The sequence below is a fragment of the Schistocerca piceifrons genome, chromosome 4, assembly GCF_021461385.2.
Source record: "Schistocerca piceifrons isolate TAMUIC-IGC-003096 chromosome 4, iqSchPice1.1, whole genome shotgun sequence".
NCBI classification, from domain to species: Eukaryota; Metazoa; Arthropoda; class Insecta; order Orthoptera; family Acrididae; genus Schistocerca; species Schistocerca piceifrons.
The window spans coordinates 721801789-721817997 of NC_060141.1; the positions used below are offsets into that span (position 1 = coordinate 721801789).

Consider the following 16209-nt stretch of genomic DNA (forward strand, 5'->3'; position numbering starts at 1 on the left):
CAAACATACCTCGCGGCGGCCACTTTCAACGTTGGTCCGCGTTATACGGGATGATCAAAAAGTCAGTATAAATTTGAAAACTGAATAAATCACGGAATAATGTAGATAGAGAGGTACAAATTGACACACATGGTTGGAATGACATGGGGTTTTATTAGAACCAAAAAAATACAAACGTTCAAAAAATGTCCAACAGATGGCGCTTCATCTGATCAGAATAGGAATAATTAGCATAACAAAGTAAGACAAAGCAAAGATGATGTTTGAGGTGTTGGCATAAGTACCAACACCGTGTTGCTTGAGGAAGCCGAAATGCACGCTGTTGAGCTCACGCAGCCTGGCGCGAGGTCTGGAACAGGACAATGTCTTGAGAATTGCAATAAAGTACGAAAATCTTGTAATACTTAACTTTAATCCATAATTGTAGAACATCTCTCGTTACTGTACATGCTTCATTAGATACATAGCAAAGGATAAATGGCGCCTTGCTAGGTCGTAGCAAATGACATAGCTGAAAGCTATGCTAGCTATCGTCTCGGCAAATGAGAGCGTAATTGTCAGTGAACCATTGCTATTGACGTCGGCTGTACAACTGGGGCGAGTGCCAGGACGTCTCTCTAGACCTGCCGTGTGGCGGTGCTCAGTCTGTAATCACTGATAGTGGCGACACGCGGGTCCGACATATACTAGCGGACCGCGGCCGATTTAAAAGGCTACCACCTAGCAAGTGTGGTGTCTGGCGGTGACACCACAATGTTCTTTGCAGGAAATGCTCAATATGTCCACCATCATTCCTCAACAATAGCTGTAGTCGAGGGATAATGTTGTGAACAGCACTGTAAAGCATGTCCGGAGTTATGGTGAGGCATTGGCGTCGGATGTTGTCTTTTAGCATCCCTAGAGATGTCGGTCGATCACGATACACTTGCGACTTCAGGTAAGCCAATAATCGCACGCGCTGAGGTCTGGGGACCTGGGAGGCCAAGCATGACGAAAGTGGCGGCTGAGCACACGATCATCACCAAACGACGCGCGCAAGAGATCTTTCACGCGTCTAGCAATATGGGGTGTTTTTTTTTTTTGTTGTTGTTCTAATAAAACCTCATGTCATTCCAAGCATGTGTGTCAATTTGTACCTATCTACATTATTCCGTGGTTTATTAAGTTTCAGGATTTATACTGACTTTTTGATCACCCGGTACATTAACAGCATCTGTAAAGTGACCCGCCGTGTCTGGATGTCGCCTGTAACTGAGTGGTAGCGGGCAGCCGATGTGGAGAAACTGTAGCTGCAAGTAACAGTCGCCAACTAGCGAGTAATTTTAATCGGACGATAGTGTTTTTATGTCACGTGACCAGTTTAATTTCTGCAATGTGTGGGTCTGGTGTTCATTTAGTCGAGTACTAAGTGGATAGCGTGTTGTTTTTCTGTTGGCTGCCCTGGTGCGAGAGACCGGTGCAGGGCGAGACTGAGGTGTGGTGTGGTGGTGTGTGCAGGGTGGACGCCGCTGCACGAGGCGGCCAACCACGGGCACCGCGACGTGGCGGCGGCGCTGCTGGCGGCGGGCGCCTGCGTCAACGCGCGCGGCCTGCACGAGGACACGCCGCTGCACGACGCAGCGCTCAACGGCCACCACGAGGTGCGTCTCTCTCGCCACCCCTCCCATCCGCCCTCCTCTCTCACACCAAGTAACGTGCCGTAGCTGGATCCATTGGCGTGTGTAGGGTATGCAGCCTGTGATACAACCTACTCCCCACCACTCTCGCCCGCCCAAGTTTCGCAAACAAAGGTATAGCGAACCTGAGCTCGCTGTGTTCGTCTGCGAAACTGGTTCCCAACCTGGGGTTAATTACCCCCTGAGGGCTGAAATGAAATTTTTTGAGGGGTAAAAACTAAACGATTCGATTCTGTTTCAGTCACGAAATTAAATTATCTTTAAAAGACCATTACTACAAAGTGTACAACTCTGCTTCCGCCGTTTTCTCCCCAACATTTGAGGCTATAATGAAACAAACTGGTTATACATGTATCAAAGTATTTCCCATCGCTGGCCACTACTTCCTCCCATGTTTCGGGCAGTGTGCGAGTCCCGCGTCCAAAAAATTGTTCATCTTCTGAAGCGATTCAAGAATCGATCCAATTTGTGACTTCTTCATGAGATCGGATATGTTGGTCAGACAGGCCATGCGCCATCTACATCTACATCCATACTCGGCAAGCTACCTGGCGGTGTGTGGCGGAGGGTACCTTGAGTACCGCTATCGGTTCTCCCTTCTATTCCAGTCTCGTATTGTTCGTGGAAAGAAGGATTGTCGGTATGCCTCTGTGTGGGCTCTAATCTCTCTGATTTTATCCTCATGGTCTCTTCGCGAGATATACGTAGGAGGGACCAATATACTGCTTGACTCCTCGGTGAAGGTATCTTCTCGAAACTTCAACAAAAGCCCGTACCGAGCTACTGAGGGACTCTCCTGCAGAGTCTTCCACTGGAGTTTATCTATCATCTCCGCAACGCTTTCGCGATTACTAAATGATCCTGTAACGAAGCGCGCTGCTCTCCTTTGGATCTTCTCTATCTCTTCTATCAACCCTATCTGGTACGGATCCCACACTGGTGAGCAGCATTCAAGCAGTGGGCGAACAAGCGTACTGTAACCTACTTCCTTTCTTTTCGGATTGCATTTCCTTAGGATTCTTCCAATGAATCTCAGTCTGGGATCTGCTTTACCGACGATCAACTTTATATCATCATTCCATTTTAAATCACTCCTAATGCGTACTCCCAGATAATTTATGTAATTAACTGCTTCCAGTTGCTGACATGCTATATTGTAGCTAAATGATAAGGGATATTTCTTTCTATGTATTCGCAGCACATTACACTTGTCTACATTGAGATTCAGTTGCCATTCCCTGCACCATGCATCAATTAGTTGCAGATCCTCCTGCATTTCAGTACAATTTTCCATTGTTACTACCTCTCGATACACCACAGCATCATCCGCAAAAAGCCTCAGCGAACTTCCGATGTCATCCAGAAGGTCATTTATGTATGTTGGGAATAGCCACGGTCCTACGACACTCCCCTGCGGCACACCTGAAATCACTCTTACTTCGGAAGACTTCTCTCCATTGAGAATGACATGCTGCGTTCTGTTATCTAGGAACTCTTCAATCCAGTCACACAATTGGTCTGATAGTCCACATGCTCTTACTTTGTTCGTTAAACGACTGTGGGGAACTATATTGAACGCCTTGCGGATGTCAAGAAACACGGCATCTACCTGTGAACCCGTGTCTATGGCCCTCTGAGTCTCGTGGACGAATAGCGCGACCTGGGTTTCACACGATCGTCTGTTTCGAAACCTATGCTAATTCCTACAGAGTAGATTCCTAGTCTCCAGAAAAGTCATTATACTCGAACGTAATACGTGTTCCAAAATTCTACAACTGATCGACGTTAGAGATATACGTCTATAGTTCTGCACATCTGTTCGACGTCCCTTCTTGAAAACAGGGATGACCTATGCCCTTTTCCAATCTTTTGGAACGCTACGCTCTTCTAGAGACCTACGGTACACCGCTGCAAGAAGGGGGCGGGGGGGGGGGGGGGCAGTTCCTCCGCGTACTCTGTGTAAAATCGAACTGGTATCCCATCAGGTCCAGCGGCCTTTCCTCTTTTGACCGATTTTAATTGTTTTTCTATCCCTCTGTCATTTGTTTCGACATCTATCATTTTGTCATCTGTGCGACAATCTAGAGATGGAACTACAGTGCAGTCTTCCTCTGTGAAACAGCTTTGGAAAAAGACATTTAGTATTTCGGCCTTTAGTCTGTCATCCTCTGTTTCAGTACCATTTTGGCCACAGAGTGTCTGGACATTTTGTTTTGATCCACCTACCGCTTTGACATAAGACCAAAATTTCTTAGGATTTTCTGCCAAGTCAGTACATAGAACTTTACTTTCGAATTCATTGAACGCCTCTCGCATAGCCCTCCTCACACTACATTTCGCTTCGCGTAATTTTTGTTTGTCTGCAAGGCTTTGGCTATACTTATGTTTGCTGTGAAGTTCCCTTTGCTTCCGCAGCAGTTTTCTAACTCGGTTGTTGTACCACAGTGGCTCTTTTCCTTCCCTAATGATCTTACTTGTCACATACTCATCTAAAGCATATTGTACGATGGCTTTGAACTTTGTCCACTGATCCTCAACACTATCTGTACTTGAGACATAACTTGTGTGTTGAGCCGTCAGGTACTCTGAAATCTGCTTTTTGTCACTTTTGCTAAACAGAAAAATCTTCCTACCTTTTTAATATTTCTATTTACGGCTGAAATCATCGATGCAGCAACCGCTTTATTGTCCGCAGCTCGTGGTCGTGCGGTAGCGTTCTCGCTTCCCACGCCCGGGTTCCCGGGCTCGATTCCCGGCGGGGTCAGGGATTTTCTCTGCCTCGTGATGACTGGGTGTTGTGTGATGTCCTTAGGTTAGTTAGGTTTAAGAAGTTCTAGGGGACTGATGACCATAGATGTTAAGTCCCATAGTGCTCAGAGCCATTTGAACCATTTGAACCGCTTTATGATCGCTGATTCCCTGTTCTGCGTTAACTGTTTCAAATAGTTCGGGTCGGTTTGTCACCAGAAGGTCTAATCAGGTCTAAACAGGTGATAGTCACAGGGAGCAATATCTGGAGAATACGGATTTCCCATTTTAACGTTTCCAAGTACGTTTTGACCTCTTTTGCAACGTGGGGGGCTTGCTGCGTCACTCCCTTTAATCGTGCCAATTCTTCTTGAGTTTGACGCGAGTCTGCACTCAGCACTGTCTGCAATTCTGCATCTTCGAAAACATTCTCTCTTCCACCACTATGCCGGTCTACGACGTTAAAATCACCGTTCTTGAAGTGTGAAATCACTCACGACACGTTCTTTCACTAATAGCGTCCTTACCATACGTACTTGAGAGCATTCGATGAGACTCAGCTCCTGCTTTCTTCGTATTGCAACAAAACAGTAACACCTCCCGCAAATGACGAGAATTAGGCTCGTAAACTGACATTTTCAGCCGGCCGGAGTGGCCGTGCGGTTCTAGGCGCTACAGTCTGGAACCGCGAGACCGCAACGGTCGCACGTTCGAATCCTGCCTCGGGTATGGATGTGTGTGATGTCCTTAGGTTAGTTAGGTTTAAGTAGTTCTAAGTTCTAGGGGACTGATGACCTCAGTAGTTTAGTCGCATAGTGCCCAGAGCCATTTTTTTTTGTTTTGGACATTTTCAATCAAGAACAACTTTATGATGCAGCACAAATCGACTAATGTTTGAATGAGGTTATGTTGATCGAGGTCCAAGCTAACTACCTGAAATCTGCGATCTGTTTCTTTCGACCGCTACTTACCGTTGTCGCCACCTATCGGCTAACGGCGGAAGCAAAGTTGCACACCTTGTATTATCACGATTTTGTAAGACTCTAATACTGATTATGTAACTTAGCAATAATTACTTTTTCTCAATTAGCAGCATTAATGCGGTGAGGTTTCAGGTTCCTTACATAGTCCACCCACTTCAGACATACGTTGTGCTTTGTCCCGTGCATCGCTGACGATAAATGTAAGACATATACGTAATAAATGCTGAATATCTGAAGAAAGTGGCTTCTCCGAGTTGTAGACAGTAACAGCAGCAGTACAGAAGTTACTTCATTACTCGCTTCGAAACAGATAAATGAATTAATTGACACCATGACACAGCAGTAACTACATAATGGCTACTACAGTGCTGAACATAGTGTTATTATTTTTGTTATTATTAGAGCGATTAGATAGAAAGCTTCAACAGCCTGAATTTATCATTGTATTTATTATTATTAGTGTGATCAGCCACGAAGCATTAACAGCCTAAATCTTCCAATTTCTACCACTTCAGAAGTAAGGACTGCAGCAATCAAGTGATCTGCGAAGAGTAAGTATAGTGCACACAAGTGAACTTGTTTGATTTCAAACGGGATTGCAGTGTGCAGATCAAGCAAGTGCCCCAGTGGAGAGGTGTAATGCAGGGGAAGTGTGTTCTGTAACAAGTGTCTACATGAATCGTGGTAGTTAGTTTTCTTATCAGAGAAGGAGTTGTGGGTAGCACTTGCGATGCATCACGAATTCCTTCCTCATTCATTCAAACACCCATCCACGCCCCCCTCTCACACACACAAACTAAATATCATTCATGAAACTTCCTGGCAGTTTACAACTGTTTGTCGTACCGAGACTTGAGCTCGGGGCCTTTGTCTTCGGCGAGCAAGTGCTCTACCATCTGAGCTACCAAAGCACGACTCACGACCCGCACTCACAGTCCTAATTCCGCCAGTACCTCGGCTCCTACCTTCCAAACTTCATAGAAGCTCTCCTGCAGACGTTTCAGAACTAACACTCCTGGAAGAAAAGAGTGCTAGTTCCGCAAGGTCTGCAGGAGAGCTTCTGTGAAGTTGTAGGAGAGGAGGTACAGGCGTAATTAGGACAGGGCGGGTCGTAAGTCGTACTTGGGTAGCTCAGATGGTAGAGCACTTGCTCGCCAAAGGCAAAGGCCCCGAGTTCGAGTCTCGGTCCGACACACAATTTTAATTTCCCACGAAGTTTCACATCAGCGCACACTCTGCTGCAGAATGGAAATTTCATTCTGTAAATATCATTCATCTTTCATCATTTTAAAAATAGAAGTGTACCAAGAAAAGTCTTTCATTTTTCTGTTTAACTAGATGCCACGGTTGGTGATAATGTGCGGAAGGGGGGGGGGGGGCAACAGACGGCAGGGGGCGAATTCAGGGGTAATGGACTACGAGAGGTTGGGAATCACTGGTCTACGAGATCTAGAGAACTGTAGACATCGACGCCCAGGTAAATACCACGTTCCTTCACTTCACGAACTCACTTGATACATTTTTTGGAGTATTACGCCTCCATTTGACTATATGTTTCTGTATGTTTCCTGTGTACAATCTAGAGTTCGGCTTTCACGCCATTATCGATTACAGTGCTTTAGTCGTTCATGCACTATGAGATCAAAAGTATCCGGACACCTGGCTGAAAATGACTTGATAATGCTGGAATTCAATATGGTGTTGGCCCACCCTTTGCCTTGGTGACAGCTTCCACTCAAGCAGGCATACGTTCAATCAGGTGCTGGAAGGTTTCTTGGGGAGTGGCGGCCCATTCTTCACAGAGTGCTGCACTGAGGAGAGGTATCGATGTCGGTCGGTGAGGCCTGGCACGAAGTCAGCGTTCCAAAACATCCCAAAGGTATTATATAGGAGTCAGGTTAGGACTTTGTGGTAGCCAGTCCATTACAGGGATGTTATTGTCGTGTAATCTCTCCGCCACAGACCGTGCATTATGAGCAGGCGCTCGCCGTACTGTGTACCGTGATTCGTCACGACACACAACGATTTTCCAGAGTTCAATCGTCCAATGTTTACGCTCCTTACACCAGGCGAGGCGTCGTTTTGCATTTACCGGCGTGATGTGTGGCTTCTAAGCAGCCGCTCGAACATGAAATCCAAGTTTTCTCACTTTCCGTTCTGTTTGTGCACAGAGATCAGTGGTAGTCGGTGCAGGGGGCGCCGTCAGCCCAGCCTCATTTTTGTGAAGCACCTATTAATGGTCCTTGTGGTTACTGAAGCACCAGTTGCGCGTTGGATTGCTGATAATGATGACTTTGGTGCTCTGAGTGCCTCTCTGTCGATTATCCGGCCTTCTAGTTCTGTCGTCTCTCTAGATCGACCATTTCCTTATTGATCTTGTGTTAGGCCATGGTTCACTCAGTCGGTCAACATGGTCCAATAGTGGCATCGCTCCTATTCAAATGTCGAACGATTCGCCAATTACTCCAACTACAAGTTCTCTCTCAAATGCTGACATATGCGTGTATTGTTACCGCGTCTGTCTGCGAGGCGTAGTTACTGTCCAACACGGAATGAAATTCGCAAAGACCTTCTGCCCTGGTAGCGACATGTTCCCTGTTTACTATCCTTGCCACCTGCACGGTGTCTGCGCTGTAGAACATTCGTCCGTTGGCCGACAAACTTTCCAGGTTTGCGTTCTCCATTGATACCTGTATGAATATGTCTGTAACAAATTTGTCGTTTCTCAGCGCGTATTTCATGCCCCTTAAGCTAGGCAACCCGAATTCTACCCCCGCTATGGATCGTGTAAATTAGTTTGCCTGTCTTGAAGTGGATGAGATATTTTCCGGGCCCATTTTATGTTGACCACCCTGTTTCAATTATCTAGTGGACGATGTCGGAAGCTCCATGAGCCTGTTCGCAAATTGCGCAGTTTGCTGAAAGAAGGTAGCAACACCAGAAGGCTTTTGCAGACTGTAGCGAGACCTGCAGAGGGTCGTTGATTGGTGTAGGTACCGCCAGATTACAATGAATATAATTAAATGCATCGTGCTGCGCATTAACAGACGAAGAAAGCTACTGCTCTACTATTACGCTCTGGGTGACGGATTATTGGACACAGTAAAACCCGTGAAATACCTATGAATGACTGTCCGGAACGACGTAGATTCTAATGAAAACATATAACTAATTGTAAGAAAAGCAAATCCCACTATGAGAATTTTATGGAAACGTAATTCATCCGCAAAATAAGTGGCTTACCAAACACTTGTTCAGCCGATTCTCGAGCAATTCTCATCTTTCTGGGTCCTTACCAAAGTCTTTTTTTAATTTTTTTTTTAAAGATGGTCAAGATCCAGCGAAAAGCTGTGCGTTTCATCACACGATCATTTAGCTGGCTCGTAAGCATTACAGGCATGATCGGCCAAGTCCACAGGCACGCTAAAAAGATGCGCTGTGCATCGCGGAAAGGTTTACTACAGTATTGAAATTCCGAGAGATGTGTTCCGGGAAGAGTCGCGCAACCTATTACTTCCTCTCGCGAGTAGAATAGAGAAGCTGCGGGGGAAGGGGGGGATATTTAGTGATAACAGTAACACCCCTCGCCACACGCCGTAAGATGACTTGTGCAGTATAAATGAAGGCGTAGATGCATGGTTCGTTGAAATAATTCAGTAATATACGAACTCCAGGTTTATGTTACTCAGTGCATCCTATTAAACAGGAAATTAATCTCGGAATAATGTTCACAGAAATGTTCTGGATCAAAGGGCGTCGTGCGAAATAGCAGTGCTTAAGTTATTAAGAGGTATAATGCAGTGTTGCCCGGTGCGGTACAAACTTTCATTGTCGTCATTCCAATATACAGCCGATGATGGTTCATATTCCCAATTGCGAATACATTTCCTGCAAAGGGCATCAGTTCGATCCTACTGACAGTCTTTAACAACAATATTATGACTGTGCATCGATTCCAGAGCTACAAGATGGGTGAAGATATGAAAACACCATCTATTATTTGGGCCGAACATGCGGAAGAATTTATGAATACAAGAATCTTTGTAAAAGCTGCATATATCCTGAATAACTTTCGAAGCACGAGTTGTGGTCAGAAAAACGTACGAAATTCCGTTGAGCTTTTGATAAACCATATGAACTATTTCACCAGGGTTTTGCTACGTGCGTGGAGCTTACCTACATATGCAGTGTGGATTTCTGCAGCGACAATGACAGTGCCTGTCTGTGGCTTTGTTTCTCTTCTTTCAGAAAGAACAGACACCGCACATTCATATAACTCGATAGGCCTTCTAGTAAGCGGAAGATCCCGGGTTCGAATCCCAGTTCGGTGCACATTTGGACTCTTCTCCGCCGATACAGTGTGATGTTCCTATGCAGTGACAGCAGTGATCCCTCCCCTTTCCTTTCGTTTCTTCCCCTCTCCACCTTCAATTTGCTTATGACATGCTGCGGATTCTGGGTGGTGTCTGTTCTTTCGAATATGTCCGAAAGAACGGACAGCACACATTGATATAAGAGGGATGTTCATTACAGGCCAAAAGACATTGGTCTCCTACCCTGTCTGGTCCTCCTTGTAATTGTAAACCAGATCTAAATGAGTTGGAGCTCTCAGAAAACAGACTCCTATACCGCCTCTTTTGTTGTGTTGTGATTCTCGTATGATTTCCAGAAAATGTAGGATGATTTGCTGTCCCTCTTCTGGTTTTGAATTGATTGCAATACAGTCTTCGTGTGCGATACTGTATGTAGGTTCTGGAAAATTTGAAAGCCTCCGGTATCGCTATCACTTCCACAGTGAAAAAGTAACGACTAATGCGACAGCCGGAGACAACTGCATTGCCCCGAGACACACCCTCAGGTATCGAAATTGTGCAGAGTCTAGTTTCTGTAATACACGTTGGGAAGTATTGGGATGTATGAAACGTCTACGTATAACGTGCCAGTGCCCGCATATGGTCAGTGTACATTATCAAAATGTGAATGTCCGCATCCCACCAAGTTCCACCTACGGATACCATTTCATTAATGCAGTTCTTGATTTTCTTTGTAGTGTGATAAATGTGATCAGACCAAGCTAAGCGCTTGTCAGATATCACCCCTAAAATTTTCTCTCTGGGCACCGGCGGGAAAGAGGAATTCAAACAAAATGCGTTAAGTGAACCATCGTATCTTTCTGCGGCTGAAATGAACTATCGGAGATTTCTCAGTGGAAATTGTTACGCTGTTCCCATTATATCCATCAGGTTAGCCTGCAAATGGCTGTCCGCAGCTCGTGGTCGTGCGGTAGCGTTCTCGCTTCCCGCGCGCGGGTTCCCGGGTTCGATTCCCGGCGGGGTCAGGGATTTTCTCTGCCTCGTGATGACTGGGTGTTGTGTGATGTCCTTAGGTTAGTTAGGTTTAAGAAGTTCTAGGGGACTGATGACCATAGATGTTAAGTCCCATAGTGCTCAGAGCCATTTGAACCATTTGAACCGCTTTATGATCGCTGATTCCCTGTTCTGCGTTAACTGTTTCAAATAGTTCGGGTCGGTTTGTCACCAGAAGGTCTAATCAGGTCTAAACAGGTGATAGTCACAGGGAGCAATATCTGGAGAATACGGATTTCCCATTTTAACGTTTCCAAGTACGTTTTGACCTCTTTTGCAACGTGGGGGGCTTGCTGCGTCACTCCCTTTAATCGTGCCAATTCTTCTTGAGTTTGACGCGAGTCTGCACTCAGCACTGTCTGCAATTCTGCATCTTCGAAAACATTCTCTCTTCCACCACTATGCCGGTCTACGACGTTAAAATCACCGTTCTTGAAGTGTGAAATCACTCACGACACGTTCTTTCACTAATAGCGTCCTTACCATACGTACTTGAGAGCATTCGATGAGACTCAGCTCCTGCTTTCTTCGTATTGCAACAAAACAGTAACACCTCCCGCAAATGACGAGAATTAGGCTCGTAAACTGACATTTTCAGCCGGCCGGAGTGGCCGTGCGGTTCTAGGCGCTACAGTCTGGAACCGCGAGACCGCAACGGTCGCACGTTCGAATCCTGCCTCGGGTATGGATGTGTGTGATGTCCTTAGGTTAGTTAGGTTTAAGTAGTTCTAAGTTCTAGGGGACTGATGACCTCAGTAGTTTAGTCGCATAGTGCCCAGAGCCATTTTTTTTTGTTTTGGACATTTTCAATCAAGAACAACTTTATGATGCAGCACAAATCGACTAATGTTTGAATGAGGTTATGTTGATCGAGGTCCAAGCTAACTACCTGAAATCTGCGATCTGTTTCTTTCGACCGCTACTTACCGTTGTCGCCACCTATCGGCTAACGGCGGAAGCAAAGTTGCACACCTTGTATTATCACGATTTTGTAAGACTCTAATACTGATTATGTAACTTAGCAATAATTACTTTTTCTCAATTAGCAGCATTAATGCGGTGAGGTTTCAGGTTCCTTACATAGTCCACCCACTTCAGACATACGTTGTGCTTTGTCCCGTGCATCGCTGACGATAAATGTAAGACATATACGTAATAAATGCTGAATATCTGAAGAAAGTGGCTTCTCCGAGTTGTAGACAGTAACAGCAGCAGTACAGAAGTTACTTCATTACTCGCTTCGAAACAGATAAATGAATTAATTGACACCATGACACAGCAGTAACTACATAATGGCTACTACAGTGCTGAACATAGTGTTATTATTTTTGTTATTATTAGAGCGATTAGATAGAAAGCTTCAACAGCCTGAATTTATCATTGTATTTATTATTATTAGTGTGATCAGCCACGAAGCATTAACAGCCTAAATCTTCCAATTTCTACCACTTCAGAAGTAAGGACTGCAGCAATCAAGTGATCTGCGAAGAGTAAGTATAGTGCACACAAGTGAACTTGTTTGATTTCAAACGGGATTGCAGTGTGCAGATCAAGCAAGTGCCCCAGTGGAGAGGTGTAATGCAGGGGAAGTGTGTTCTGTAACAAGTGTCTACATGAATCGTGGTAGTTAGTTTTCTTATCAGAGAAGGAGTTGTGGGTAGCACTTGCGATGCATCACGAATTCCTTCCTCATTCATTCAAACACCCATCCACGCCCCCCTCTCACACACACAAACTAAATATCATTCATGAAACTTCCTGGCAGTTTACAACTGTTTGTCGTACCGAGACTTGAGCTCGGGGCCTTTCTCTTCGGCAAGCAAGTGCTCTACCATCTGAGCTACCAAAGCACGACTCACGACCCGCACTCACAGTCCTAATTCCGCCAGTACCTCGGCTCCTACCTTCCAAACTTCATAGAAGCTCTCCTGCAGACGTTTCAGAACTAACACTCCTGGAAGAAAAGAGTGCTAGTTCCGCAAGGTCTGCAGGAGAGCTTCTGTGAAGTTGTAGGAGAGGAGGTACAGGCGTAATTAGGACAGGGCGGGTCGTAAGTCGTACTTGGGTAGCTCAGATGGTAGAGCACTTGCTCGCCAAAGGCAAAGGCCCCGAGTTCGAGTCTCGGTCCGACACACAATTTTAATTTCCCACGAAGTTTCACATCAGCGCACACTCTGCTGCAGAATGGAAATTTCATTCTGTAAATATCATTCATCTTTCATCATTTTAAAAATAGAAGTGTACCAAGAAAAGTCTTTCATTTTTCTGTTTAACTAGATGCCACGGTTGGTGATAATGTGCGGAAGGGGGGGGGGGGGCAACAGACGGCAGGGGGCGAATTCAGGGGTAATGGACTACGAGAGGTTGGGAATCACTGGTCTACGAGATCTAGAGAACTGTAGACATCGACGCCCAGGTAAATACCACGTTCCTTCACTTCACGAACTCACTTGATACATTTTTTGGAGTATTACGCCTCCATTTGACTATATGTTTCTGTATGTTTCCTGTGTACAATCTAGAGTTCGGCTTTCACGCCATTATCGATTACAGTGCTTTAGTCGTTCATGCACTATGAGATCAAAAGTATCCGGACACCTGGCTGAAAATGACTTGATAATGCTGGAATTCAATATGGTGTTGGCCCACCCTTTGCCTTGGTGACAGCTTCCACTCAAGCAGGCATACGTTCAATCAGGTGCTGGAAGGTTTCTTGGGGAGTGGCGGCCCATTCTTCACAGAGTGCTGCACTGAGGAGAGGTATCGATGTCGGTCGGTGAGGCCTGGCACGAAGTCAGCGTTCCAAAACATCCCAAAGGTATTATATAGGAGTCAGGTTAGGACTTTGTGGTAGCCAGTCCATTACAGGGATGTTATTGTCGTGTAATCTCTCCGCCACAGACCGTGCATTATGAGCAGGCGCTCGCCGTACTGTGTACCGTGATTCGTCACGACACACAACGATTTTCCAGAGTTCAATCGTCCAATGTTTACGCTCCTTACACCAGGCGAGGCGTCGTTTTGCATTTACCGGCGTGATGTGTGGCTTCTAAGCAGCCGCTCGAACATGAAATCCAAGTTTTCTCACTTTCCGTTCTGTTTGTGCACAGAGATCAGTGGTAGTCGGTGCAGGGGGCGCCGTCAGCCCAGCCTCATTTTTGTGAAGCACCTATTAATGGTCCTTGTGGTTACTGAAGCACCAGTTGCGCGTTGGATTGCTGATAATGATGACTTTGGTGCTCTGAGTGCCTCTCTGTCGATTATCCGGCCTTCTAGTTCTGTCGTCTCTCTAGATCGACCATTTCCTTATTGATCTTGTGTTAGGCCATGGTTCACTCAGTCGGTCAACATGGTCCAATAGTGGCATCGCTCCTATTCAAATGTCGAACGATTCGCCAATTACTCCAACTACAAGTTCTCTCTCAAATGCTGACATATGCGTGTATTGTTACCGCGTCTGTCTGCGAGGCGTAGTTACTGTCCAACACGGAATGAAATTCGCAAAGACCTTCTGCCCTGGTAGCGACATGTTCCCTGTTTACTATCCTTGCCACCTGCACGGTGTCTGCGCTGTAGAACATTCGTCCGTTGGCCGACAAACTTTCCAGGTTTGCGTTCTCCATTGATACCTGTATGAATATGTCTGTAACAAATTTGTCGTTTCTCAGCGCGTATTTCATGCCCCTTAAGCTAGGCAACCCGAATTCTACCCCCGCTATGGATCGTGTAAATTAGTTTGCCTGTCTTGAAGTGGATGAGATATTTTCCGGGCCCATTTTATGTTGACCACCCTGTTTCAATTATCTAGTGGACGATGTCGGAAGCTCCATGAGCCTGTTCGCAAATTGCGCAGTTTGCTGAAAGAAGGTAGCAACACCAGAAGGCTTTTGCAGACTGTAGCGAGACCTGCAGAGGGTCGTTGATTGGTGTAGGTACCGCCAGATTACAATGAATATAATTAAATGCATCGTGCTGCGCATTAACAGACGAAGAAAGCTACTGCTCTACTATTACGCTCTGGGTGACGGATTATTGGACACAGTAAAACCCGTGAAATACCTATGAATGACTGTCCGGAACGACGTAGATTCTAATGAAAACATATAACTAATTGTAAGAAAAGCAAATCCCACTATGAGAATTTTATGGAAACGTAATTCATCCGCAAAATAAGTGGCTTACCAAACACTTGTTCAGCCGATTCTCGAGCAATTCTCATCTTTCTGGGTCCTTACCAAAGTCTTTTTTTAATTTTTTTTTAAAGATGGTCAAGATCCAGCGAAAAGCTGTGCGTTTCATCACACGATCATTTAGCTGGCTCGTAAGCATTACAGGCATGATCGGCCAAGTCCACAGGCACGCTAAAAAGATGCGCTGTGCATCGCGGAAAGGTTTACTACAGTATTGAAATTCCGAGAGATGTGTTCCGGGAAGAGTCGCGCAACCTATTACTTCCTCTCGCGAGTAGAATAGAGAAGCTGCGGGGGAAGGGGGGGATATTTAGTGATAACAGTAACACCCCTCGCCACACGCCGTAAGATGACTTGTGCAGTATAAATGAAGGCGTAGATGCATGGTTCGTTGAAATAATTCAGTAATATACGAACTCCAGGTTTATGTTACTCAGTGCATCCTATTAAACAGGAAATTAATCTCGGAATAATGTTCACAGAAATGTTCTGGATCAAAGGGCGTCGTGCGAAATAGCAGTGCTTAAGTTATTAAGAGGTATAATGCAGTGTTGCCCGGTGCGGTACAAACTTTCATTGTCGTCATTCCAATATACAGCCGATGATGGTTCATATTCCCAATTGCGAATACATTTCCTGCAAAGGGCATCAGTTCGATCCTACTGACAGTCTTTAACAACAATATTATGACTGTGCATCGATTCCAGAGCTACAAGATGGGTGAAGATATGAAAACACCATCTATTATTTGGGCCGAACATGCGGAAGAATTTATGAATACAAGAATCTTTGTAAAAGCTGCATATATCCTGAATAACTTTCGAAGCACGAGTTGTGGTCAGAAAAACGTACGAAATTCCGTTGAGCTTTTGATAAACCATATGAACTATTTCACCAGGGTTTTGCTACGTGCGTGGAGCTTACCTACATATGCAGTGTGGATTTCTGCAGCGACAATGACAGTGCCTGTCTGTGGCTTTGTTTCTCTTCTTTCAGAAAGAACAGACACCGCACATTCATATAACTCGATAGGCCTTCTAGTAAGCGGAAGATCCCGGGTTCGAATCCCAGTTCGGTGCACATTTGGACTCTTCTCCGCCGATACAGTGTGATGTTCCTATGCAGTGACAGCAGTGATCCCTCCCCTTTCCTTTCGTTTCTTCCCCTCTCCACCTTCAATTTGCTTATGACATGCTGCGGATTCTGGGTGGTGTCTGTTCTTTCGAATATGTCCGAAAGAACGGAC

General features: G+C 45.4%; 1 protein-coding gene across 1 annotated transcript in view; it reads left to right on the top strand.

Annotated features, from left to right (window-relative positions):
• Nucleotides 1-16209, top strand: part of LOC124796133 — a 110457-nt gene that overhangs the window by 72760 nt on the left and 21488 nt on the right. The window contains exon 2 of the mRNA XM_047260225.1: nucleotides 1498-1640. Within this exon, the coding sequence (XP_047116181.1) occupies nucleotides 1498-1640 (143 nt within the window). The remainder of the gene's footprint in view (nucleotides 1-1497; nucleotides 1641-16209) is intronic.